The sequence below is a fragment of the Triticum urartu genome, chromosome 2A (assembly GCF_056163025.1).
Source record: "Triticum urartu cultivar PI428250 chromosome 2A, HENAU_Tu73, whole genome shotgun sequence".
Classification (NCBI taxonomy): Eukaryota; Viridiplantae; Streptophyta; class Magnoliopsida; order Poales; family Poaceae; genus Triticum; species Triticum urartu.
The window spans coordinates 565,878,464-565,903,663 of record NC_141874.1 but is presented as its reverse complement, the minus strand read 5'-3'; the positions used below and the strand labels follow the sequence as shown (position 1 = coordinate 565,903,663).

The window sequence follows — 25,200 nt, the reverse complement described above, 5'->3', positions numbered from 1 at the left end:
CTTGTGATCTGTGTACACCTCACAATGGTTTCCAATGAGAAAATGTCTCCAAGTCTTCAATGCGTGCACTACGGCTGCTAACTCCAAATCATGTGTAGCATAATTCAACTCATGGGGCTTAAGCTGTCGTGAAGCATACGAAACAACTCTTCCCTCCTACATAAGCACTGCTCCAATTCCTTGACGTGAAGCGTCGCAATACACCTCATAATCCTTACACTGATCTGGCAGAATCAACACTGGCGAGGTAACCAAACGTTTCTTCAACTCCTGGAAACTGGCCTCACATTCCTCAGTCCATTTGAACTTGGTATCCTTCTTCCACAACTCCGTCATAGGCTTCGCAATTTTTGAGAAATTCTCACTGAATCTCCAGTAGTATCCTGCAAGTCCAAGAAAACTCTGGATCTCTCCAACTGTTGTTGGTGCTTCCCAATTTGTCATAGTGACAACCTTGGTGGGGTCTACTGCTATACCTTCTCCAGATATAACGTGTCTGAGGAATCCAACTTCCTTCAACCAAAACTCACATTTGTTGAACTTGGCATATAACTGATGTTCTCTGAGCTTACCAAGTACCAAACACAAATGTTCTTTATGTTCTTCTTCATTCTTCGAGTAGACCAAAAATATCATCAATGAACACCACGATGAACTTATCCAAAAACTCCATAAACACCTTGTTCATCATGTTCATGAAATATGCAGGTGCGCTAGTCAGACCAAATGACATACCAGTATACTCATACAGCCCGTACCTCGTAGTAAAAGCTGTCTTAGGTATGTCCTGCTCTCGAATCTTCAATTGGTGGTATCCTGATCGCAAATCGATCTTGGAAAATACCTTTGCTCCTTGCAATTGGTCAAACAGATCATTGATCATCGGCAGTGGGTACTTATTCTTGATCGTCACTTCATTCAATCCTCGATAATCAACAACCATCCTTAACGATCCATCCTTCTTTTCCACTAGAAGTACTGGTGATCCCCAAGGTGACGAACTTGGGAGAATATATCCCTTATCCAGTAACTCCTTAATCTGTTTCTTAATCTCCTCCAAATCCTTTGCAGGCATTCTATACGGTCTCTTAGATATTGGTCCTGTACCTGGCAAAAGCTCAATCAAAAACTCAATGTCCCTATCCGGTGGCATGCCTGGCAACTCTTCTGGAAATACATCCGGAAAATCCTTTACCACCGTTACTTCCTCCTGTACAACTCCTGTTAAGGAATTTACTTAAGTCCTATTCGGCACTTGCCGTGATACATACTTGATCCTTCTTCCTTCTGGGGTGGTAAGCAAAATCGACTTACTGGCGCAATCGATGTTTCCTCCGTACATCGATAGCCAATCCATACCTAGAATCACATCCAAACCTTGTGATTCCAGAATGATTAAATCCGAGGGGAAGACATGCCTACATATACTCAATGGCACTTAAAAACATCCTTTACTAGCCATATACTCCGCTCCTGGTGAGCTTACTAACATAGGTGTTCTAAGAACCTTGGTGGGCAGCTTATACTTATCCACGAATCCCCTTGATATTTATGAATGCGATGCACCAGTATCGAAAAGAACGATTGCAGTAAATGACTTAACCAAAAACTTACCTATTACTGCATCTGGCTGAGCTTCAACCTCCTCCACATTAACGTGGTTCACCTGTCCCCTATTGAAAGGGTTCGGCTTCTTCCTAGAGCTTACATTGCCATTTCCATTCTGGGCTTCAGGACATTCATTGGTGTAATGTCCAGTCTTCTGGCATTTATAGCAAGTGACTTGGCTCAGGTCTCTCTTGGCTGGTGTTGATGGGTTGGTACTGTTCTGGCCGTTGCTTCCTCCATTCCCATTACCATTCTTGGGGCCATTATGATTGTGCGAGCTACCTCCTCCATGGGTATGCTGAAAATGTCCTCCCGGTTTAGGGGTAAAACATGGCTTCTGCTGAGCTCCAGAATTGTACTTCCCTTGTCCATACTTCCTCTTGCGGTTCTCAATCTGTTGTTGCTTCCCTTCAATCATAAGAGCACGATCTACCAACTCCTGGTAGTTGTTGAAAGTTTCTACCATCAACTACATGCTCAACTCATCATTCAGTCCTTCCAGAAACTTCTCCTGCTTAGCTGCATCCGTAGCAACGTCATCTGGGGTATAACGTGCTAGCTTACTAAAGTCATCCACATACTGGCCAACTGTCCGTCCTCCTTGGCGCAAGTTGCGAAACTCACGCTTCTTCATGGCCATAGCTCCTGCTGAAACATGGGCAGTACGGAAAGCCTGCTGAAATTGGTCCCATGTCACCGTGGCTATAGGGTAGGTGACAGTGTAATTTTCCCACCATGATGCTGCTGGTCCATCCAACTGATGTGCGGCAAAGCGCACCTTCTCAGCATCAGTACATCCTGTAGTGGTTAACTCCCTTCCAATCTTGCGGAGCCAATCATCTGCTACTATAGGCTCGGTGCTACTGGAGAACACCGGCGGATTCAGTCTAAGGAAACGGGTTAAGTGATCGACAGGTGGTGGTAGTGGTGGTGGGTTGTTGTTGTTGGTCCCCTGATTCTGATTCTGGACTAGCAACTGCATCAACGCATTCTGCTGCTAGATCAACTGAGTGAGCTCCAGTGGAAAGGCAAATCCATTGTCACGTCTCGGAGGCATCTGATGGGTTTAGAGGGGAGAGATTAGAATAGAATGATGTCTAATGAGAAAACACTACTCATATGCACATGAGACAAACACAAACATTTCACTCAATCAATCAAGGGCATACAATCGATCTAGAACTATCGCGAAAGTGCTCGGACTACTCTATTTACATGGTGGAATTCTACTATTGATTTGGTGGTCTACTAGAAATATTCCTCGGTTGCAGACTCCATGATATCTGCTCCAGCTTCGTCTTCATAGTCATCATTGCTCAGGCCAGAGTCAGTGTCATCAATGATGATGTAGTCTTCCGGGCGAATCTCCTTGGGTTCTTCGTCTTCTTCTACTGGTGTAGGGTCTCCCATGAATATTCCGATCTTCTTAATCAGGTCGTCATTCTTCTCCACTAGTACGACGATTTCCTCCTCATAATCTTCACGTGTAGCCTTGAGTTCTTCCTCCAGCTCCGTGATTCTTGTCATCACCTTCTTCAGATCTATCATGTTTGCGCACATCTGGTTCTCCTGACGTCGAATGTGCTGGTTTAACTCCTGGATAAAAGCTGCGATTGATCTATCCTTCTTGGTACTGATCATCTCCTAGTGCTCATCTCGGCGCCCACAAATCTGGTAGATAGTATCCTTGAGATCATTGCAGTAAACTTCTCCAATACGTCCCATGGCGATGTGGGCTGCCATACTCTTTCCTAGACTCCAGGTTGGTGCATCAAAGGACAACTCTATGGGCTCGGTGACTGGTGCGAACGTCCTTCCTGGAACTTGAACTTGAATCATCCAGCGCTCCTCCTCGGGTAAGTGGCGTTGTAGGTCCCGGTGAAGCTTGGTACTCCGATGTTCAGGTACTTAGTGACTTCCTTCAGGTGGCGTCCAAAGGGTGTATCCTCATCCGGTTGCGTGAACTTGTTCCATGCATCCGCCATCCTAAAAGAGTAGAAAAGATGAGGAGCCAGAAATGAGAAGAGTGAGTAGTGATCTAGGGCTTTAGCTTAGTGGTCGTGTCCTACAGTCAGCGTGTGCTCTGATACCATCTTGTAGCGACCAGACCTCAAACGGTCTGATCTCTGTGCTTCAGTGTCATCCCTGGATCAGTAATGCTGACACGCACAGTACTTGAAGGATTTATAACAGAGTAGCAATCACACACTTATTACAACGAGTGTCTCAAAAGAGAACTTATTACAAATAATATGGCTTAAGGCCATCTAATAACGATAATAGCGGAAGGCTTGGAAGATAAGTGAGTCCATCAACTCCAACGGCATCACTGAGTATAGAACCACGACCTAAAGGCACCTTACTCGTCGTCTGAAAAGTCTGCAACATGAACTTTGCAGCCCGAAAACGGGTCAGCACATGGAATATGCTGGCAATGTAACACATAGAGAGTAATGAACAGAAACAGGCTATACTACATGCATATATGGTTGGTGGAAAGCTCTATGGTTATAGTTTTGCGTAAAGCCAGTTTTTCCCTACTACAAAGGAATAAATTTTATTTAACTATCATGGTGGTGGTTGAACATTGAGAAGATAGACTTCCTCTCAATCCCAATTAAGCATTATCATTAAAACCCAACAATATTAATTAAAGTAACATGATGAGATTCACATGATAATCCAAGTACTAGATACTCAAGTTGTCCATAACCGGGGACACGGCTAACCATGATTAGTTTATACACTCTGCAGAGGTTTGCGCACTTTTCCCCACAAGACTCGATCTCCTCCGTTGTATTTCTCGCACTGCATGATGTTTGAGAAACGGATGACCGAGACATAGTCTTTCAGAAGCGCTAGCACCTTACGATCGGGTAGACCGTTACGCCTACTTTCCCCTACATCTGCTAGTCTACCACTGTAAGAGTTTGCACGACTTAATCAAATATGCTAGAGCCCATAGTAGCTTGTGGCTGCACACGGAAGTTTCTAGCATGAATAATCTCATGATCCCTTTGAGCCTGGGTGGCGGTCCATAAAGAAAAGCAGGCAATCGCTGGAATACCCAGGTGCCTCAATCCACCCAGATGTGTATTAAAGTTGCCACCTGAAATAAACCGTCAATTAACAATCTCACATCTGTCATGGATACACTCACCCAATCCACGTCTACTAGCATAGCATGGCAATATAAGCAAACGTAGAAGTAACTCCCAAGGGTTTGATAATAAAACAGGTAATAGGTACTACCTCATCTACATCCCAAAACCCACAATTTAATTAGATCCTAATCATGCAGTGTTTTAGGATTGATCTACTGCAATAAAACTGGGTAGTAAGAGGTATGATCAAAGTGTTACTTGCCTTGCTGATGATCCGTGAAACCTAGAGATTCGAAGTAGCAAGCGGCGCACTCCGCGTACTCTAACGCAAACAAACAAACAAGCATACAATAAGTACCCATCTAATGCACAGGTAAAACTCAAATAAGAGATCTAATCAGAAAGTTCAACTTAAGAACTTCGGTTTGCAAAAAGAAACAAAACAAATGAAGAGACGGAAGGCAAACGGCAAAAGAAACAAGCTTCGTTTACTAATCTGGATCTAAGTCAAATTTTATAGAAGCAAAAACTTGTTTGAGTTGGTTAAACGGAAAGAGGGTTTCGAGACGAAATTCTAGGTGCTTGAATCGCCTGATTCCGATAAACGAGCAAAAAGTTAAACTAAAACGAACATCGGATCAGAAATCGCGATCAAAAATAATCCGGGAAAATCCGAGAAAAAGAAAAACGACGAACAGGCTAACGAACGAGTGTTCGCTATCTGCGGCTAAACGATGAATATCGTTCGTAAAATCAAACAAAAAAGCAGCCGTTCGCTAAGTAACTAAACCAAAGAAAATAAAATAAACCGAACCGGATCTAAAAAAAGGATCTAGGTTTTTGAAAAAAACTGATCGGTTTTCTTTGCGAAAACTGAGGCAACGGCGGCTACCTCGGGCGGCTCCGGCGATACGACGGCGGCGGCAGCGCGGCTCCGGTGCGGCGGCGCGGGGCGACGGGTGGCGGCGGCGGGCGGCGAGGCGAGGGGCGGCGGCGGACTCGCGCGGCGGTGGCGGCGCGCGGATCGAGGCGACCGGCGGCTAGGGTTTCAGGGCTGGGGTGGCTGCGGCTTGGCTCGGGCCCTCGTGGCTTTAAAGGCCGGCCGGGCCAAGTGTCCTAGTCGGACACGGCCAAGTTAGGTCAGTCCGTTTTTTGTAATAATTTGACGTGCAGAAAAAGAAAGAAAAGAAATACTAAGCGGACTCCAAAAATCCCGAAATAAATTTTTCCCGACTTCTAAAATCAAGACGGACAAAGTGAACATTTATTTGGGGCCGAAATGCAATTTTTAAAACGCGTATTTTTCCTAAATTCAAATAAAACAGCGGAAAAACTCCAAAATAAAATCTTATTTGATTTTTTTATTAAATCCTCAATGTTTCTTTATTTTGGGAAAGTCATTTTATTCCCTCTCACTTATTTTTATAATTGAAATAATTGAAGATAAAATAATTAAATCAAATGATCCTATTTTCAAAATTTGAGAAAACCCCAAATATGGAAATAACGAAATCCCCAACTCTCTCCATGGGTCCTTGAGTTGCGTAGGATTTCTAGGATCTAGCCAAAATGCAATAAAATATGATATGCAATGATGATCTAATGTATAACATTCCAAATTGAAAATTTGGGATGTTACAATCATCAAGAGTATAACCAATAGTTGCACGGTGCTTCTTCAGAGTTTTCAATAATTTCTTTTCTTCATGCTCTGAAAGGTTAGCACTTATAATAACAGGATATATCTTTTTCTCATCAAGATAAGCATATTTAAGAGTAGCAGGTAATGGTTTAAACTCCAACACGGGATCACCCATGGGTTGAGGAGGATCCCCTAGGATTTTAACAGGCAAGTTGTGCTTCAAAATAGGTCCCTGTTTAAAGAATACTTCATCTATTTCCTTCTTTCATTCATAAACATATCATTTTCATGGTCGAGCAAATATTGTTCTAAGGGATCATTAGGAGGCACGGCAATAGAAGAAAGACCAATAATTTCATCTTTACTAGGCAATTCTTTATCATGGGGTTGTCTACGAAATTTAGCAAAATTAAACTCATGAGACATATCCCCCAAACCAATAGTGACAACATCCTTTTTACAATCTATCCTAGCATTAACAGTATTCAAGAAGGGTCTACCAAATATAATGGGACAAAATTTATCTTGTGAGGAACCAAGAATAAGAAAATCAACAGGATATTTAACTTTCCCACACAAGACTTCAACATCTCTAACAATCCCAACTGGTGAAATAGTGTCTCTATTGGCAAGCTTAATTGTAACATCAATTTCCTCTATCTCAGCAGGTGCAGTATCATGCATAATTTCTTTGTATAAGGAATGAGGTATTGCACTTGCACTAGCACCCATATCTCATAAGCCATGATAGCAATGATCTCCTATTTTAACATAAATAACAGGCATGCCTACAACAGGTCTATGTTTATTTTTAGTATCGGGTGTAGCAATTCTAGCAGCTTCATCATAGAAGTAAATAACATGCCCATCAATATTATCGGCCAAGATATCTTTAACCATAGTAATACTAGGTTCAACTTTAATTTGCTCAGAGGGTGTAGGTGTTCTAGTTTTAATCTTACGAACCACAGTTGAAGCTTTAGCATGATCCTTTATTCTAACAGGGAAAGGTGGTTTCTCAATATAAGCGGTAGGAACAACAGGATCAACATTATAAGTGATAGTCTTTTCTTCAACTTTAATAGGTGCAACTACTTTTACTTCAATGGGAGGATTATATTTAAACCACTTCTCCTTAGGGAGATCAACATGAGTAGCAAAGGACTCACAGAAAGAAGCTACTATCTCAGAGTCAAGTCCATATTTAGTGCTAAATTCACGAAAGGCATCGGTATCCATAAAAGATTTAACACAATCAAACTTGGGTGTTATACCTGAATCCTTACATTCGTCGAGGTCCCAATCTTCAGAGTTGTGTTTAATTATTTCCAATAAATCCCATTTGAATTCAATAGTCTTCATCATAAAAGATCCAGTAGAAGAAGTATCGAGCATGGAGCGATTATTGAGAGAAAGCCGAGCATAAAAATTTTGAATAATAATTTCTCTTGAGAGCTCATGATTGGGGCATGAATATAACATTGACTTAAGACTCCCCCAAGCTTGAGCGATACTTTCTCCTTCGCGAGGCCAAAAATTATATATATAAGTATGAACACGATGAACAAGATGCATAGGATAAAACTTTTGATGAAATTCCAATTTCTATCGGTTGTAGTTCCATGATCTCATATCATCACATAGCCTAAACCATGTCAATGACTTTCCCTTCAAAGATAAAGGGAAGACCTTCCTCTTGATAACATCCTCGGGCATACCTGCAAGCTTAAATAATCCACAAACTTCATCCACATAGATTAGGTGCAAATCGGGATGTAATGTTCCATCACCTGTGAAAGGATTAGCTAGCAGTTTCTCTATCATACCCGAAGGAATTTCAAAGTAAAAATTTTCATTAGTTTTAGTAGGTTGAGGAGCAACTCTTTCCTCTACTGGTTGGGGTGAAGATACCACGAACAAGCCCCTCAAAGGATTATGTTCCATAGTAACAAGTGACAGTAAATTTCAGCACACTATATAAATTTTTCCTTACCAAATTCCACCTACCAAAGGCGCTTCACTCCCCGGCAATGGCGCTAGAAAAGAGTCTTGATGACCCACAAGTATAGGGGATCTATCTAGTCCTTTCGATAAGTAAGAGTGTCGAACCCAACAAGGAGCAGAAGGAAATGATAAGCAGTTTTCAGTAAGGTATTCTCTACAAGCGCTGAAATTATCGGTAATAGATAGTTTTGTGATAAGGTAATTTGTAACGGGTAACAAGTAATAAAAGTAAATAAGGTGCAGCAAGATGGCCCAATCCTTTTTGTAGCAAAGGACAAGTCTGGACAAACTCTTATATAAAAGAAAGTGCTCCCGAGGACACATGGGAATTATCGTCAAGCTAGTTTTCATCACGTTCATATGATTCATGTTCGGTACTTTGATAATTTGATATGTGGGTGGACCGGTGCTTGGGTACTGCCCTTCCTTGGACAAGCATCCCACTTATGATTAACCCCTCTTGCAAGCATCCGCAACTACAAAAGAAGTATTGAGGTAAACCTAACCATAGCATGAAACATATGGATCCAAATCAGCCCCTTACGAAGCAACTCATAAACTAGGGTTTAAGCTTCTGTCACTCTAGCAACCCATCATCTACTTATTACTTCCCAATGCCTTCCTCTAGGCCCAATCAATGGTAAAGTGTCATGTAGTCGACGTTCACATGACACCACTAGAGGAGAGACAACATACATCTCATCAAAATATCGAACGAATACCAAATTCACATGACTACTTATAGCAAGACTTCCCCCATGTCCTCAGGAACAAACGTAACTACTCACAAATCATATTCATGTTCATAATCAGAGGGGTATTAATATGCATAAATGATCTGAAGATATGATCTTCCACCGAATAAACCAACTAGCATCAACTACAAGGAGTAATCAACACTACTAGCAACCCACAGGTAGCAATCTGAGGTTTTAGGACAAAGATTGGATACAAGAGAGGAGCCCCCCACCATCGTGGCCAGGGTGTGGGCCCCCTCTGGTCAATTCTTTCGCCAATATTTTTTATATATTCCAAAACGTGCTCACATGAAGTTTCAGGACTTTTGGAGTTGTGCAGAATAGGTCTCTAATATTTGCTCATTTTCCAGCGCAGAATTCCAGATGCCGGCATTCTCCCTCTTCATGTAAACCTTGTAGAATAAGAGAGAATAGGCAGAAGTGTTGTGACATTATGTGTAATAATAGCCCATAATGCAATAAATATCGATATAAAGGCATGATGCAAAATGGACGTATCAGTAGGGCGCGCCCCCCACCTCGTGGGTGCCTCGGGACTCTTCTGGCCCATCTCCGATACCCAGTGGGCTTCTTCTGGTCCAAAAATAATCTCCGTGAAATTTCAGGTCAATTGGACTCCGTTTGGTTTTCCTTTTCTGCGATACTCAAAAACAAGGAAAAAATAGAAACTAGCACTGGGCTCTAGGTTAATAGGTTAGTCCCAAAAATCACATAAAATAGCATATAAATGCATATAAAACATCCTAGATGGATAATATAATAGCATAAAACAAAAAAATTATAGATATGTTGGAGATGTATCAAGCATCCCCAAGCTTAATTCCTGCTCGTCCTCGAGTAGGTAAATGATAAAAACATAATTTTTGATGTGGAATGCTACCTAATATAATTTTCAAAGTAATTTTCTTTATTGTGGCATGAATATTCAGATCCATAAGATTCAAGACAAAATTTTAATATCGACATAAAAATAATAATAATTCAAGCATACTAACCAAGCAATTATGTCTTCTCAAAATAACATAGCCAAAGAAAGCTCATCCCTATAAAATCATATAGTTTGACCATGCTTCATTTTTGTCACACAAAATGCTCCCATCATGCACAACCCCGATGACAAGCCAAGCAATTGTTTCATACTTTAGTATTAGCAAACTTTTTCAACTTTCGCACAATACATGAGCGCGAGCCATGGACATAGCACTATAGGTGGAATAGAATATGATGATGGAGGTTGTGTGGAGAAGACAAAAAGGGAGAAAGTCTAACATTTACGCGGCTAATAAATGGTCTATGGAGATGCCCATCAATTGATGTCAATGTGAGGAGTAGGGATTGCCATGCAACAGATGCACTAGAGCTATAAATGTACGAAAGCTCAACAAAAGAAACTAAGTGGGTGTGCATCCAACTTTCTTGCTCACGAAGACCTAGGGCGTTTGAGGAAGCCCATTTTTGGAATATACAAGCCAAGTTCTATAATGAGAATTCCCACTAGTATATGAAAGTGACAGAATAAGAGACTCTCTATCATGAAGACCATGGTGCTACTTTGAAGCACGAGTGTGGAAAAAGGATAGTAGCATTGTCCATTTTATTTTCTTTTTTTTCTCTTTTTTTATTTTTTATCTGGCCTTCCCTTTTTTTGGGACGTTGCTCTATTAATGATGATCATCACACTTCTATTTATTTACAACTCAAAGATTACAACTCGATACTAGAACAAAGTATGACTCTACATGAATGCCTCCGGCGGTGTACCGGGATGGGCAAAGAATCAAGAGTAACATGTATGAAATTATGCATGGTGGCTTCGCCACAAATACGATGTCAACTACATGATCATGCAAGGCAATATGACGATGATGAAGCGTGTCATAATAAACGTAACGGTAGAAAGTTGCATGGCAATATATCTCGGAATGACTATGGAAATGCCATAATAGGTAGGTATGGTGGCTGTTTTGAGGAAGATATAAGGAGGTTTATGTGTGATAGAGTGTATCATATCACGGGGTTTGGATGCACCGGCGAAGTTTGCACCAACTCTCGAGGTGAGAAAGGGCAATGCATGGTACCGAAGAGGCTAGCAATGATGGAAGGGTGAGAGTGCGTATAATCCATGGACTCAACATTATTCATAAAGAACTCACATACTTATTGCAAAAATCTACAAGTCATCAAAAACTAAGCATTACATGCATGCTCCTAGGGGGATAGATTGGTGGGAAAAGACCATCGCTCGGCCCCGACCGCCACTCATAAGGAAGACAATCAAAGAAACACCTCATGCTTCAAATTTGTCACACAACGTTCACCATACGTGCATGCTACGGGACGTGCAAACTCTAACACAAGTATTTCTCAAATTCACAACCACTCAACTAGCATGACTCTAATATTACCATCTTCATATCTCAAAACAATCATCAAGTATCAAACTTCTCATAGTATTCAATGCACTCTATATGAAAGTTTTTATTATACCCATCTTGGATGCCCATCATATTAGGACTAGTTTCATAACCAAAGCAAACTAGCATGTTGTTCTAAAGACTCTCAAAATAATATAAGTGAAGCACAAAAGTTCAACAATTTCTTCAAAATAAAACCACTGTCATGCTCTAAAAGGATATAAGTGAAGCACTAGAGCAAATGACAAACTACTCCGAAGTGAGTAATTCCTTCGTAGGCTCGCTAGTCGGTGATGAGTTGGATGAGATTCGTCATGTAATCGAGTTAGCTTTGTTAGGGCTTGATCCCTAGTATCCACTATGTTCTAAGATTGATGTTGCAATGACTTTGCCATGCTTAATGCTTGTCACTTTGGGCCCGAGTGCCATGATTTCAGATCTGAACCATTTATGTTATCACCATTATATCCATGTTCTAGATCCGATCTTGCAAGTTATAGTCACCTACTACGTGTTATGATCTGGCAACCCCGGAGTGACAATAGTCGGGACCACTCCCGGTGATGACCGTAGTTTGAGGAGTTCATGTATTCACCGTGTGTTAATGCTTTGTTCCGGTTCTCTATTAAAAGGAGGCCTCAATATCCCTTAGTTTCCAATAGGACCCTGCTGCCACGGGAGGGTAGGACAAAAGATGTCATGCAATTTCTTTCCATAAGCACGTACGACTATTTAGGGAATACATGCCTACATTATATTGACGAACTGGAGCTAGTGCCGTATCGCCCTAGGTTATAACTGTCTCATGTTGAATATCATCCAACAAGTCACCGATCCAATGCCTATGAATTTATCTTATATTGTTCTTGCTAAGTTACTACTGCTATCATCAATGTTACACTTGCTACAAAATTACTGCTATCACTGTTGTCGTTACTATTGCTGCTGCTACTATTATCAAAACTATCATACTACTTAGGTACTGATCGCTTTGCTGCAGATAGTTAATCTCCAGGTGTGGTTGAATTGACAACTCAACTGCTAATACCTTCAAATATTCTTTGGCTCCCCTTGTATCGAATCTATAAATTTGGGTTGAATACTCTACCATCGAAAACTGTTGCGATCCCCTATACTTGTGGGTTATCAAGACCTTTTTCTGGCGCCGTTGCTGGGGAGCATAGCTATATTTGTTGAGTCACTTGGGATTATTATCATATTATCACTATGAAGAATCTGAAGGATGCCAAGACTAAGATATTTCCCTCAAAGACGAGGGGAGGTAAGGAACTGCCATCCAGTTTTGCTTTAGATTCACCTTCTGCTATCAGTAAACTTGCAACACCACCACATGCTATTAATTCCGATTTGTCGCAAGTTATTGATGATGCTACCTCTGCTATGGATAATGCTTATGATGATGCTAGTACCTTGCTTAATGATGATGTGCCACTTGGTGATTTTCTTGATAAACAAATTGCTAGAGCTATACAACATGATGTTGTTGAATCTGATGATGAGCTTGAAACTGAAACTCCTGAAACACCTGCTAGAACTAGCCTTCCTAGATATGAATTGCCTAAGGTACTAGAAGGTTATGTTATGAATGAAGAGACAACTAGAGACATTCTTGCTTGTAAGGATGGAGATGATCTAGAGAAATTACTATGCAAGTATAAAGAAAAATCTCTGAATGCTAGAATGAACCTATCTGTATTGATGATAAGGATTATGGATTCTCTGTCGACCCAGAGTTGATTACTTTGGTTGAATCTGATCCTTTCCATGGTTATGAAGCTGAAATTGTTGTGACACATCTTACTAAGTTGAATGGCATAGCCACCCTTTTTACTCATGACGAGGAAACTTGCTATTACTTTATTCTCAAATTATTTTCTTTCTCATTAAAGGGTGATGCTAAAGCTTGGTACAATACTCTTGCTCCTGGTTGTGTGCGTAGTCCCCAGGATATGATTTATTACTTCTCTGAAAAATATTTTCCTGCTCATAAGAAACAAGCTGCCTTACAGGAAATATTTAACTTTGTGCAAATTAAAGAAGAGAGTCTCCCACAAGCTTGGGGGAGGCTTTGCCAATTACTTAATGCTTTGCCTGATCATCCTCTTAAGAAAAATGAAATACTTGATATCTTCTATAATGGACTAACCGATGCTTCTAGGGATTTCCTAGATAGTTGTGCTGGCTGTGTTTTCAGGGAACGAACTGTTGGACAAGATGAAGAATTATTGAATAATATATTGAAGAATTATGATGATTGGACTCTTGCTGAATGTAACACCCACGATGCGGCTATATCTCCCACGTGTCGGAGCATGACTTAGAGGCATAACCGCATAGTAGGCATGTCGCAAGAGGGGTAATCTTTACACATCCCATGTACTGAATAAGAAAGGGATAAAGAGTTGGCTTACAATCGCCACTTCACACAATACATAAACATAGCATTACATCACCCAGATACAATCAAGGTCCGACTACGGAACCAAATAAAGAAAGACAACCCCTAATGCATAGATCCCCGATCGTCCCGACTGGGCTCCACTACTGATCAACTGGAAAATGAAACAACACAACGAACACGATCTTCATCGAGCTCCCACTCGAGCTGGGTTGCGTCACCTGCACTGGTATCACCGGCACCTAAAACTATTTGTAAGTATCTGTGAGCCGCGAGGACTCACCAATCTCACACCCGCGAGATCAAGACTATTTAAGCTTATGGGTAGGAAAGGGTAGTGAGGAGGAGCTGCAGCAAGCACTAGCATATATGGTGGCTAACATACGCAAATGAGAGCGAGAAGAGAAGCAAAGCACGGTCGTGAACTAGAAGTGATCAAGAAGTGATCCTGAAACTACTTACGTTCAAGCATAACACCAAAACCGTGTTCTCTTCCCGGACTCCGCCGTTAAGAGACCATCACGGCTACACACGCGGTTGATGCATTTTAATTAAGTCAAGTGTCAAGCTCTCTATAACCGTACATTAACAAATTCCCATCTTCCCATAACCGTGGGCACGGCTTTCGAAAGTTCAAAACCCTGCAGGGGTGTCCCAACTTAGCCCATCACAAGCTCTCACGGTCAATGAAGGATATTCCTTCTCCCAGGAAGACCCGATCAGACTCGGAATCCCGGTTACAAGACATTTCGACAATGGTAAAACAAGACCAGCAAAGCCGCCCGGATGTGCCGACAAATCCCGATAGGAGTTGCACATATCTCGTTCTCAGGGCAGACCGGATGAGCCAGGCGTTGGGTTGGCATAGACCCTGGTTGCCCAAGGGGCGCCGGACATCGCTCAGGTTGGACCAACACTTAGAGAAGCACGGGCCCGGGGGTTTAAAATAAAGATGACCCTTAAGTCTGCAGAACCCAAGGGAAAAGGCTTAGGTGGCAAATGGTAAAACCAAGGTTGGGCCTTGCTTGAGGAGTTTTATTCAAAGCGAACTATCAAGGGGTTCCCATAACACCCAACAGCATAAGGAACGCAAAATCAAGGAACATAACACCGGTATGATGGAAACTAGGGCGGCAAGAGTGGAACAAAACACCAGGCATAAGGCCGAGCCTTCCACCCTTTACCAATTATATAGATGCATTAAATAAATAAGAGATATTGTGATATCCCAACAATATCCATGTTCCAACAAGGAACAAACTTCATCCTCACCTGCAACTATCAACGCTATAAGAGGGGCTGAGCAAAGCGGTAACATAGCCAAACAACGGTTTACTAGGAAAGGTGGGTTAGAGGCTTGACATGGCAATATGGGAGGCATGATATAGCAAGTGGTAGGTATCACGGCATACCAAAAGAGCGAGCAACTAACAAGCAAAGATAGAAGTGATTTCGAGGGTATGGTCATCTTGCCTGCAAAGTTCTCCGAGTTGGCGTAAACTTGATCCTCGTAAACGTACTCAACGGTTTCCTCGATCAAGTACTCGTCTCCCAACTCTACCCGAGGCAAGAACACAAGCAAAGGAAACCAATCAATCACGGTGCAATGCGCAAGCAACATGATGCAAAACATGGCATGATATGCGGGATGTGATATGCAATGCATATGCGAGCTCCGGAAGGAAAAAGATTGAATCATGACTCAACTTGGCAAACCAAGTGTGCCGCTGGAAAGATGAGTTGATTTCGGTCGAAATCAATATAAAGATCACCGGAATCGGATGCACGGTTTGCAAATGGCAAGCAAAACAATAATGGCACAATTCTGCGATTAACAGCACGATGCCCTCTAGAATGCAACAAGAAACTAAGCTACTCCACTCGAACATAGCAACAAAGCACATGGCAGTGATCTACTCAAGATGCTTGACAAAAGATGAACACTGAGCTAAAGCTAAAACACACAAGAGCAGGTTCAAACAAGCATGGCAAAAGTGCAAAAGATATCAGCCTCATAGACTTAGTGAAAATAACATGCCAGGAACTAACATCAGGAAGCGATATTTAGAGCAAGTAAACAACATGCTACAGGAACAGAACATAGCAATACAAGGCATGGCATGAATCTACTCAAAGCATATAACAAAAGTCCCTTACTGACCATAAGCCAAAAGGGATCAGAAGATACGATGGCACCCATGTAAACATAGAAAGTTTCGTTAATAGATTCAGACTTAGCAGAAAACTGGACATGGCAAAACACAAATTTAAGAAGGCCTCTTTGCGAGCTCGATTCACTCATCACAAGGCATTGCATCACAAGTTAAGCATACTACCAGCAAGAAGACATGATCAAGAAGCTAACCATGGCAAGAACAATCTCATAGAAAGCATGGATCAACTACAACAACCTTGGCAAAATTGATTAACACGTAAACAATCTGCCAGGAACATTTTATAGCAAAAATAGAGCAAGATTGAGTCATGCTAGGGCACTCCATAAATGCAAATAGGGACATCGATGGATAGAGCATAACCATATGCCCAAATCATCCTTACTGAATATACTCAAAAGAGGCATGGATCACTCTGTAACAACATGAATACATGGCATAAAAATAACAGCAGGGAAATGACTTAGTGAAATTCTAAGTCTCTGAAAACAGCAATATTACGAGAGCTACTTTGCATGCTTGTGTTAGTCACCACATTGATCACAAAAATACATGGCATACACCCCTGTAAATATGGCATGGCATAGCCCAAAACACATGTAGAGCTCATGACCATATGCAGCACACAATAATCATGACAAAAATGGCAAATGCTCAAGATCTGTCAAGAAACAGGAACTAACATTTTATAGCACTCTTGCATCAACAATTTGGGCATCAAGATGGATTCAAACAAGCATGGTGCAATGGAACAAAATGAAGAGCACAACCAGATGAACATTTTGATATATTGCATACACAAAATGGTGCTGCGGATGAGGAGTTATGGCATGATGAACAGGGGCTTAGAATGTTAGAAAACAGGGACTTAGGATATTTCGGGGTCAACCTTCTAGATCTGGATCTTGCAAGGATTTCGAGGATGGCCGGGGTAACTTGCCGAAGATGAGGAGGAGGACGGCCGGCGGGGCTCGGGGACGGCCGGAGATGCTCGGGGGTGGCCAGATCTGGTCCGGCCCGACCGGATCTGGCCGGCGGAGACGAGGGGCGCGGCGGAGGAGACCAGGGAGGCGGAGGCGAGGTCCGGCAGGTGGCGGGGCATGGCGCCTGCGGCGGCGGCGCGCGGGAATCGACGGTGAGGCGGTGCCGGCGAACGAGCGGCGGGGCGGCGCGCGAGATCCGGCAGCGGCGGAGGGGGCCGGGCGGCGCGGGATCTGAGTGGCGGCGCGGGGCCTCGGGCCCGCGCGGGCCTCGCGCAGGCTCCGCAGGCCGCGGCGGTGGGGAGGCCGGACGATACGCGTGGCAGCGCGTGATTCGGCGGAGGAGCGGTGCGGACATGTCCGGCGGCGGGGTGGATGTGTCCGGCGGCGCGAGGAGGAGGGAGACTAGGGTTTCATCCGCGAAATTTCGGGGAGGCACGCATACTTATAGGTAGAGGGAGCTAGGAGACTCCAAATGGAGTGCGGTTTTCGGCCACGTGATCGTGATCGAACGGCCGAGAGGATGGAGGGGGTTTGGATGGGTTATGGGCCATTCTGGAGGGGCGTTGGGCTGCAACACACACGAGGCCTTTACGGTTCCCCGGTTAACCGTTGGAGTATCAAACGGACTCCAAATGGCACGAAACTTGACAGGCGGTCTACCGGTGGTATACCAAGGCCGCTTGGCAAATCTCAGTCCATTCCGAGACAGTTTAACACCCGCTCACGAAAAGAGGCAAAAGGAGGCGCCGGAGGACATAGGTGCGCCGGATTGCAAAACAGACAACGGGGAAAATGCTCGGATGCATGAGACGAACATGTATGCAAATACGATGCACATGATGACATGATATGAAATGCATGACACGCAAACAAATGACAAGGCAACAACAACGAATAACTGGAAGACACCTGGCGCAACGGTCTCGGGGCGTTACACTGAACCACCGCCTAAACCCACTCCGAAGAAGAGGGATATATTATATCTCAGTCCTGAAGATATGTAAGAGGCAAAGAAATCTATGAAGGAAAAAGGTATTAAATATGAGGATGTTAAAAATTTACCTCCTATTGACGAAATACATGGGCTTAATACACCACCACTGCCTAAGGTGGTGGAGGTAAGTTCTCTAATGAATTTCAATGATAATGACAATCCTCACAATATGCATCCTAACCAATGCCTTTATGAGTTTGAAAATTATATTAGAAAACAAGATCACTTCAATGCAAATGTTATGAAACAATTGAAATACAATTCTGATATGATTGCTCGCTTGAGTGGCTTGTTATTTAGAATATCAAGTGATGTTAGAGGTGTTGGAAAGCATGCTTGTATGGTTCAAACTCAGTTAGAACAAGTTGCTAAATCTCAAAGAGAATTGCTTGATGAAATGAATAATAATATACATGACTTTGTTGTTAGAGATGCAACTAGAGAAGGTAAAATGACTCAGGAACCACTTTATCCTGGGGGACACCCAAAAAGAATTGAACAATATTCACAAAGAGCTAACACTAGTGCACCTAGTTCTTCTAAAAAGAAAAAAAAGAAAAAAATGATAGGACTTTGCATGCTTCTAGTGAACCTGAAATAGAAAAACCTCCTCGCAATGATAATGAAAGCTGAAACTCAGTCTTGTAATGAACACTCACCTAGTGATAATGAAAAAGATAACGCTAATGTTTATGAAGACTCTCAACCAAATAATAAAAAACAAGAGAATGATGTTGAGATAGAACCACCTGTTGATCTTGATAACACACAACCTAAGAATAAAAGGTATGATAAAAGAGACTTTGTGGCCAGAAAACACGGTAAAGAAAGAGAACCGTGGGTCCAAAAACCTATGCCTTTTCCACCTAAGTCAACTAAAAAGAATGATGATGAAGAATTTGAACACTTTGGCTGAGGCCAATCTTTTTGCGTACTCGCTTGATTGATATCCTTAAAATGCCTCCTTATGCAAGGTATATGACTATGCTTGCTAATTATACTTTTAAGGATGGAGTAACTAAAAAACCGGAAGCTGAAATCTTGGAGATCCGGTAATACCAACTATACATTGCTCCATCAAAAAGAATTATGTGAAAACTGCTTTGTGTGATTTAGGAGCTGGTGTTAGTGTTATGCCTTTCTCTTTATATAAAAGACTTGATTTGAATAAAGTCACACATACTGAAATATCTTTGCAAATGGCTGATAAATCAACTGCCATACCTATCGATAGCTATGAGGATGTGCCCGTTGTTGTTGCTAATGTTACTATTTTGACTGGCTTTGTTATACTTGAGATGCCCGAGGACGACAATATGTCGATTATCCTTGGTAGACCCGTCTTGAATACTGCAGGGGCTGTTATTGATTGCAATAAAAGCAAGGTCACTTTCCATATCAATGGTAATGAGCATATGGTGCACTTTCCGAAGAAACAATTCCAAGTAAATGGTATTAATGTTATGTTCAAAAAAAGTGAATGGTATTAATGTTATTGAAAAATCTTCGACAAACACTATTGGAAGTTTTCAAATACCTCTACCTACCATCAAAAGGAAATATGAAATGCTTATCGTTGGGGACATTTGTATCCCCATTGAGGAAAACCATGAATATCTTTAGGAAGTTTGGCTCTAAGAAGAACTCCAAGGGTGTTATTGGGATTCATCTGATAGTGATCTTCACCCTCGGAGGTTGGCGGAAGTACAGCCATGTCAATGGCCGCACACCCCGTTCCTGGAAGAGGCTGGAATCCTTCAGGAGTTCACACAATATGCCGCTAATGCCGGCCTCACCGACTTCATCGCAGATGAGTGTGAACAACACCAAATCCCCATTACAAGCTATCATTGCGAAGTAAAAACAATTGATTTGTTAAGATTTAATTACCTTAGCGTACAGTAGGCACCTTGTGTGACACGACCACCCCTTCTACATCTCCATTGCCCTTGCCCGTGGCAGCGTTAATATTCTCAGGGGTCAAGTCTTTTGAAGCGGGCCACCAACTCACTACCAGCATTGTACGAGCCGAAAATCTCCTCCGTCACTATGATTTCTCCCAGTTGCAACTCTCCTTTGTTTTCCCCAGTGTATCTTACTCTATTACCTGCATCATAAGACACCCAATCATCTTCTCCTGCGTGAGACATAGGAATAGAAAAAACGATCGCCTGCGCTCCAGCTAGCGACTACCTCCTCCAAGATACCTCCAGCGTCCAATCTGGAAGAGAACATGCAACCAAATCCAATTGAACAAACTATTTTATATAGTCACCGACCAAGATGAAAATAGGAATCAGACAAAAAAACCACCCTCCCTCCCACATGAATTTGAAAGCTAGATAGGACAAAACGGACGAGATCTAACACTAGATTACCCTGAACCACACTCCTCTAGGAAGAACTCCATCCCATCCATGGAGAAAGGGGTTGTGTCTAGCACGGTAAAGGAAAGGGATGACCAATCTATCAAGGCACACGATGCACATCACGTTCCTGCAGAATCTACGCTAGCGGAGACCCGTGTACAAACCAAGCACAACAGCCCACGACACCCCGCGTATTCCTGCATAATAGCCGTGTATAAAGAGTGGCAATACAGGTTGCATACGTCACAACGCCTCAAGGCATGGATGAGACTATGAGAGCCAGGTAGCTTGGCCTTCAAAACGCCCTACTCTACCTGAGTGAACATGTATATTTTACTTGGCGATATAGAGAGTACTGTTTTCGTTTGAGCTTTTTCGAAAACCAGACTAATAATATTTTTTCTATTTGAAATTATACTTACCGATATACTCCCTCTCTTTTGTCTAATATAAAAGCGTAGACACTACGGATGGAGTAGATAAATAGATGTATTCATACATTATGTATGTCTACATCTATTTCAGCGTGACACCGTAGTACAGTACGTTGGACGCACGGCATTGAATTCGACCGGACTAGGCGTCCTGCTGCTTCTCGGCTTCTCCCCTCTTTCCCCCTCTCCATTCCGGAGCCGGACCCTGCGTTTTGTTTGTATCTCATCTTTTCTGCTCTGCTGGCGCTCTGATCTGTAGATCTGGTAGCTTAATCCTGCTCCAGTTCTTCCCTTATGTGCGATTGTGTGCTAATTTTCAGTTTTATTTACAAAAATATGTGCCTTTTGTTTTTCACAGGGAGGATCAGAGTCAGACATTAGGATTTTGTGACTAGACTAGAAGAGGCGCGTTAATGTCGCAAGAACTGGTGCGTGCGGCAATGGCGGCCGCGCCCAGTGACATTACGCCGCCCTTGGCCACCCCTGCTCTTCTTCCGCAGGCCAAAATGGTTAAGGAAGACCCGAGTTTTCCCCAAGCCTCGCCGGTGGTTCCGGCCATGATGGCGGAAGACTGGTCCAAATGGTCCACGCTTCCGCCCGGCCTCGTCCGCCGCGTCGGCGACTCCCTCCTATCCACCAACGACCTCGACTGCTACATTCACTTCAGCACCATTTTCCCCGGCTGGCGCGCCGCCGCCGACGACCCTATGAGCGACACCTCCGACCCCCGCTTCCACCCACGCCGGTGGATCATCCTCGACGAGGACTTCTAGAGCGAAGGGAAGCTGCTCCTGCTGAACACTGACAGCGGCCGCTTCGTCCATAGAAAGATCCCGCTGCTCAGCGACCACTACGTCGTAGCCACCACTCGCAATGGCTACTTGGTCCTGGCGGACAAAAGCCCTCCTCACTCTGCCAGCGTCCTCAACCCTCTCACCGGCGTCGTCATCCGTTTCATGGCGCCTGTGCCCCTCGAGGTGGGACACGCTGCTGTCTCCCTTGCCAACTCTGCCCTCGGGCTCACCTTGTTCGGCGACTCATCTCACAGGATTTACTTGGCCCATCCCCACAATAAGTGTTCCGTCGTCCACGAGGTTCCGCAAGCAGCTTATGTTTTCTTCCGTAATGCGGTCGTGGGCGGTGTCTACTCCGACACTATAGGGCATGCCCAGATTGCTCGTTTATGCAGATCGCTGATGCCTCCAGATGAAAAGGACCTTTGTTTTCCAGTGGCTTTGGGCAGAGAAATGTTGCTTGCGGGGACTGCAGAGGGATCGTTCTTTATGTTTAACACATACATCGAATTAGGTAAGCTGGAGGATGTGGAAACCATCAACAACTATGCCATTTTCTGATAGGATCGAACTAAGGACTGTCGCTAGAATTCAGAAAACAGAGGAAAAACACAGAATTTCACGGGAAGTTTGGAGGATTTTCATTTCAGATCTGGAGGAGTTTTAGCTAGGGTTAGCCAGCCGGAACACGGTGGCTTCAAGGGCACAGCTCGGAATTACAATAATCTGCCTCTACTCCACAAGCGGAGCGGCTTAAGAAGGCTGTAGAAAGTGCAAAAGCATGAAAACGACAGGTTCAGCAAGGTACAGTAACTTTTGAACAACCACTCGCGCGCGGCTCGTCCATCTGAAGATCGACGACTCACAGACAACGACAGCCCGCGAAGCGGTAAGTACCCCTGGCAGCCGTTGGATGGCAGATCGATGGCTGAGGCGATTCTAACAATACCAATCATACTGTTTCTCATCTAACACTTGCCGCGGGTCTGACAATTCCCCCCGGGCGAGAACAGACTTGCCCTCAAGGCTGAAAATCGGGAAAACCTTTTGAATGAAAGTCGCGTCCTCCCGAGTAGCGTTCTCCACCGGCAAGTTGACCCATTTGATCCGCCATTGTACCACTGGTATGCTGATATCACCTTGGACTCGTGGGATCAGTTTCCTTTCTAGCAGGGTTTCGGGTTTGATCAAGATATGGCCCTGATCATCCAAAAGTGGAAGCTTGGGATTTGGGACTGCATCAGGTCCTATATGCTTCTTCAACTGGCTGATGTGAAAGGTGGGGTGTAGTTGACAATCGTCTGGCAGCAGTAGTTTATAAGCAACCTGGCCAATTTTCTGCAGAACTTTGAAGGGCCCGTAGTATTTGGAGTGTAGCTTGAGAAACCTATGGATGCCCAGGCTGGTATGTCGATATGGTTGCAGCTTCACATATACCATATCACCCACTTCAAGCTGTCGATCGGACCTCTTTTTATCAGCATAGAACTTCATTCTTTCCTTAGCTCTGAGGAGATTGTCCTTGATTTGAGCAGCAATGGAATCTTTGTCCATTTCTGCTTGTTGATCTTCACCTTCTGCTGGAGGAAGCATAAGTTCTGCTATTTATGGGGGAGGTTTTGCATAAAGAGCTTGAAATGGAGTCATCTTCAGAGATGTGTGGAAACTGGTGTTATACCACCACTCAGCCATGGATAGCCACTTGTACCACTTAGTTGGTTGAGAGAAAGCCATGCACCTCAAGTAGTTCTCCAAGCATTGGTTTACTCTTTCAGTCTGACCATCAGTTTGAGGATGGTAGGAGGTGCTGAGGTGCAATTTTACTCCCATTTTAGTGAATAACCTTTGCCACAAATTACTTGTGAAGATTTTATCTCTATCAGTTACAATCATTGTTGGCAGGCCATGCAACTTGAAAACATGATCAGTGAAAGTTTGAGCTACTGTCTGGACAGAGATGGGGTGTTTCATAGCTATGAAATGGGCATATTTGGTAAACATGTCCACCACTACAAGGATGAGGTTTTTGTGGTGAGAAAAAGGGAGTCCTTCCACAAAATCCATGCTGATATGTGTCCAAGCAAAATCTGGCACTGGCAAAGGTTGTAGCAACCCTGGGTATGGATTGTGATGAGCCTTGTTGAGTTGACAGACAGGGTATTGCTGAACAAAAGATTTCACATCTTGTCTCATTCCTGGCCAGGTGAATAAGATTTTGAGCCTGTGATAAGTAGCTCTTTCTCCTGAGTGCCCTCCTAGTTCAGAAGCATGGAAAGAAGTGAGGAGAGATTTCCTGAGGTCAGTGTGAGTGTCAACAAGGATTTTCCCTTTGTACCTGAGAACTCCACTTGTGAGTGTATAAGGTGGGTGTCCTGTTGGGGCAATGGCCAGCTGGGCAGTTAATTCAGAGCATTTTGGATCTTCTTCATAGCTTTTTACCACCTCAGTGATCCAAGCAAGAATGGTTGCACTGGATTTGAGAGTAGATATAGCATATTTAACTCTAGAAAGGGCATCGGCAACTTTATTTTCTTTTCCTTTTTTGTACTCCACTCTGAATTTATATCCCAAAAGTTTGATGAGCAATTTGTGTTGTATTCCCTCTGTGAGCTTTTGTTCTTGAATATGTTTCAGACTTTGTTGATCAGTTCTAATGATTATGGAAGATGCAGCAAAATAGTGCTTCCATTGTTTGATTGCTTTGATGATTGCCAGTGCTTCCTTGTCATAAGTTGACCACCCTGCAGCTTTTTGTCCAATAGCTTTGCTTAGGAAAGCAATGGGCTGTCCCCTTTGCATCAACACAGCTCCAATGCCATAACCTGAAGCATCAGCTTCCAGGACAAAAGGAATTGAGAAATCAGGCATTGCTAATACAGGATCAGGAGTCATGTGCTTTTTCAGTTGTCTGAATGCATTTTATTGAGCTGCCTCCCATTTAAACCCATCCTTCTTTAATGCTTCAAAAAGTGGTTTGCAAGTTATGCCATAATTTTTGATAAATCTTATGTAGTAGCCAGCCAGCCTAGAAAACTCCTAAATGTGTGACATTTTCAGGAGTGGGCCATTGAACTATTGCTTCTACCTTTGCTGGGTTAGTAGAAACTCCTTCAGCAGTAATAACATAGCCCAAATATTCCAGTTTATCTTGAGCAAAGGTGCACTTAGATATTTTTGCATATAGTTGGTGCTTTCTCAAAGCTTCAAATACTAGCTGCAAATGTTCCAAGTGTTCCTTGTATGACTTGCTGAAAATGAGGATGTCATCAAAGAAAAACAAGACACACTTTCTTAGTAAGTGCCCAAGAACAGAATGCATTAATTGGTGGAAGGATGGAGGTCCATTTGTCACTCCAAAAGGCATAACAAGGAATTCAAACAATCCTATATGAGTGCTGAAAGTAGTTTTCTCAATATCTTCCTCTTTCATTCTTATTTGATGATATCCACTTCTCAAATCAACTTTTGTGAAGATACATGCTCCATGTAGTTCATCAAGCAAA

At 43.0% G+C, this 25,200-nt stretch overlaps 1 protein-coding gene and 1 pseudogene across 1 annotated transcript; one reads left to right on the top strand and one right to left on the bottom strand.

The window, feature by feature from the left end:
- Positions 1 to 21,316: 21,316 nt before the first annotated feature.
- Positions 21,317 to 22,258, top strand: LOC125537294 (uncharacterized; annotated as a pseudogene).
- A 378-nt stretch (positions 22,259 to 22,636) lies between these two features.
- Positions 22,637 to 23,251, bottom strand: LOC147985940 (uncharacterized). The gene has a single exon (XM_087541807.1). It carries the CDS (start codon positions 23,249 to 23,251, stop codon positions 22,637 to 22,639), a length of 615 nt encoding a protein of 204 aa, XP_087397933.1.
- Positions 23,252 to 25,200: the final 1,949 nt, after the last annotated feature.

Excerpts from the sequence above, each read along its gene's own strand:
- LOC147985940 (XM_087541807.1), bottom strand. The coding sequence starts at position 23,251 with ATGGACAAAGATTCCATTGCTGCTCAAATCAAGGACAATCTCCTCAGA.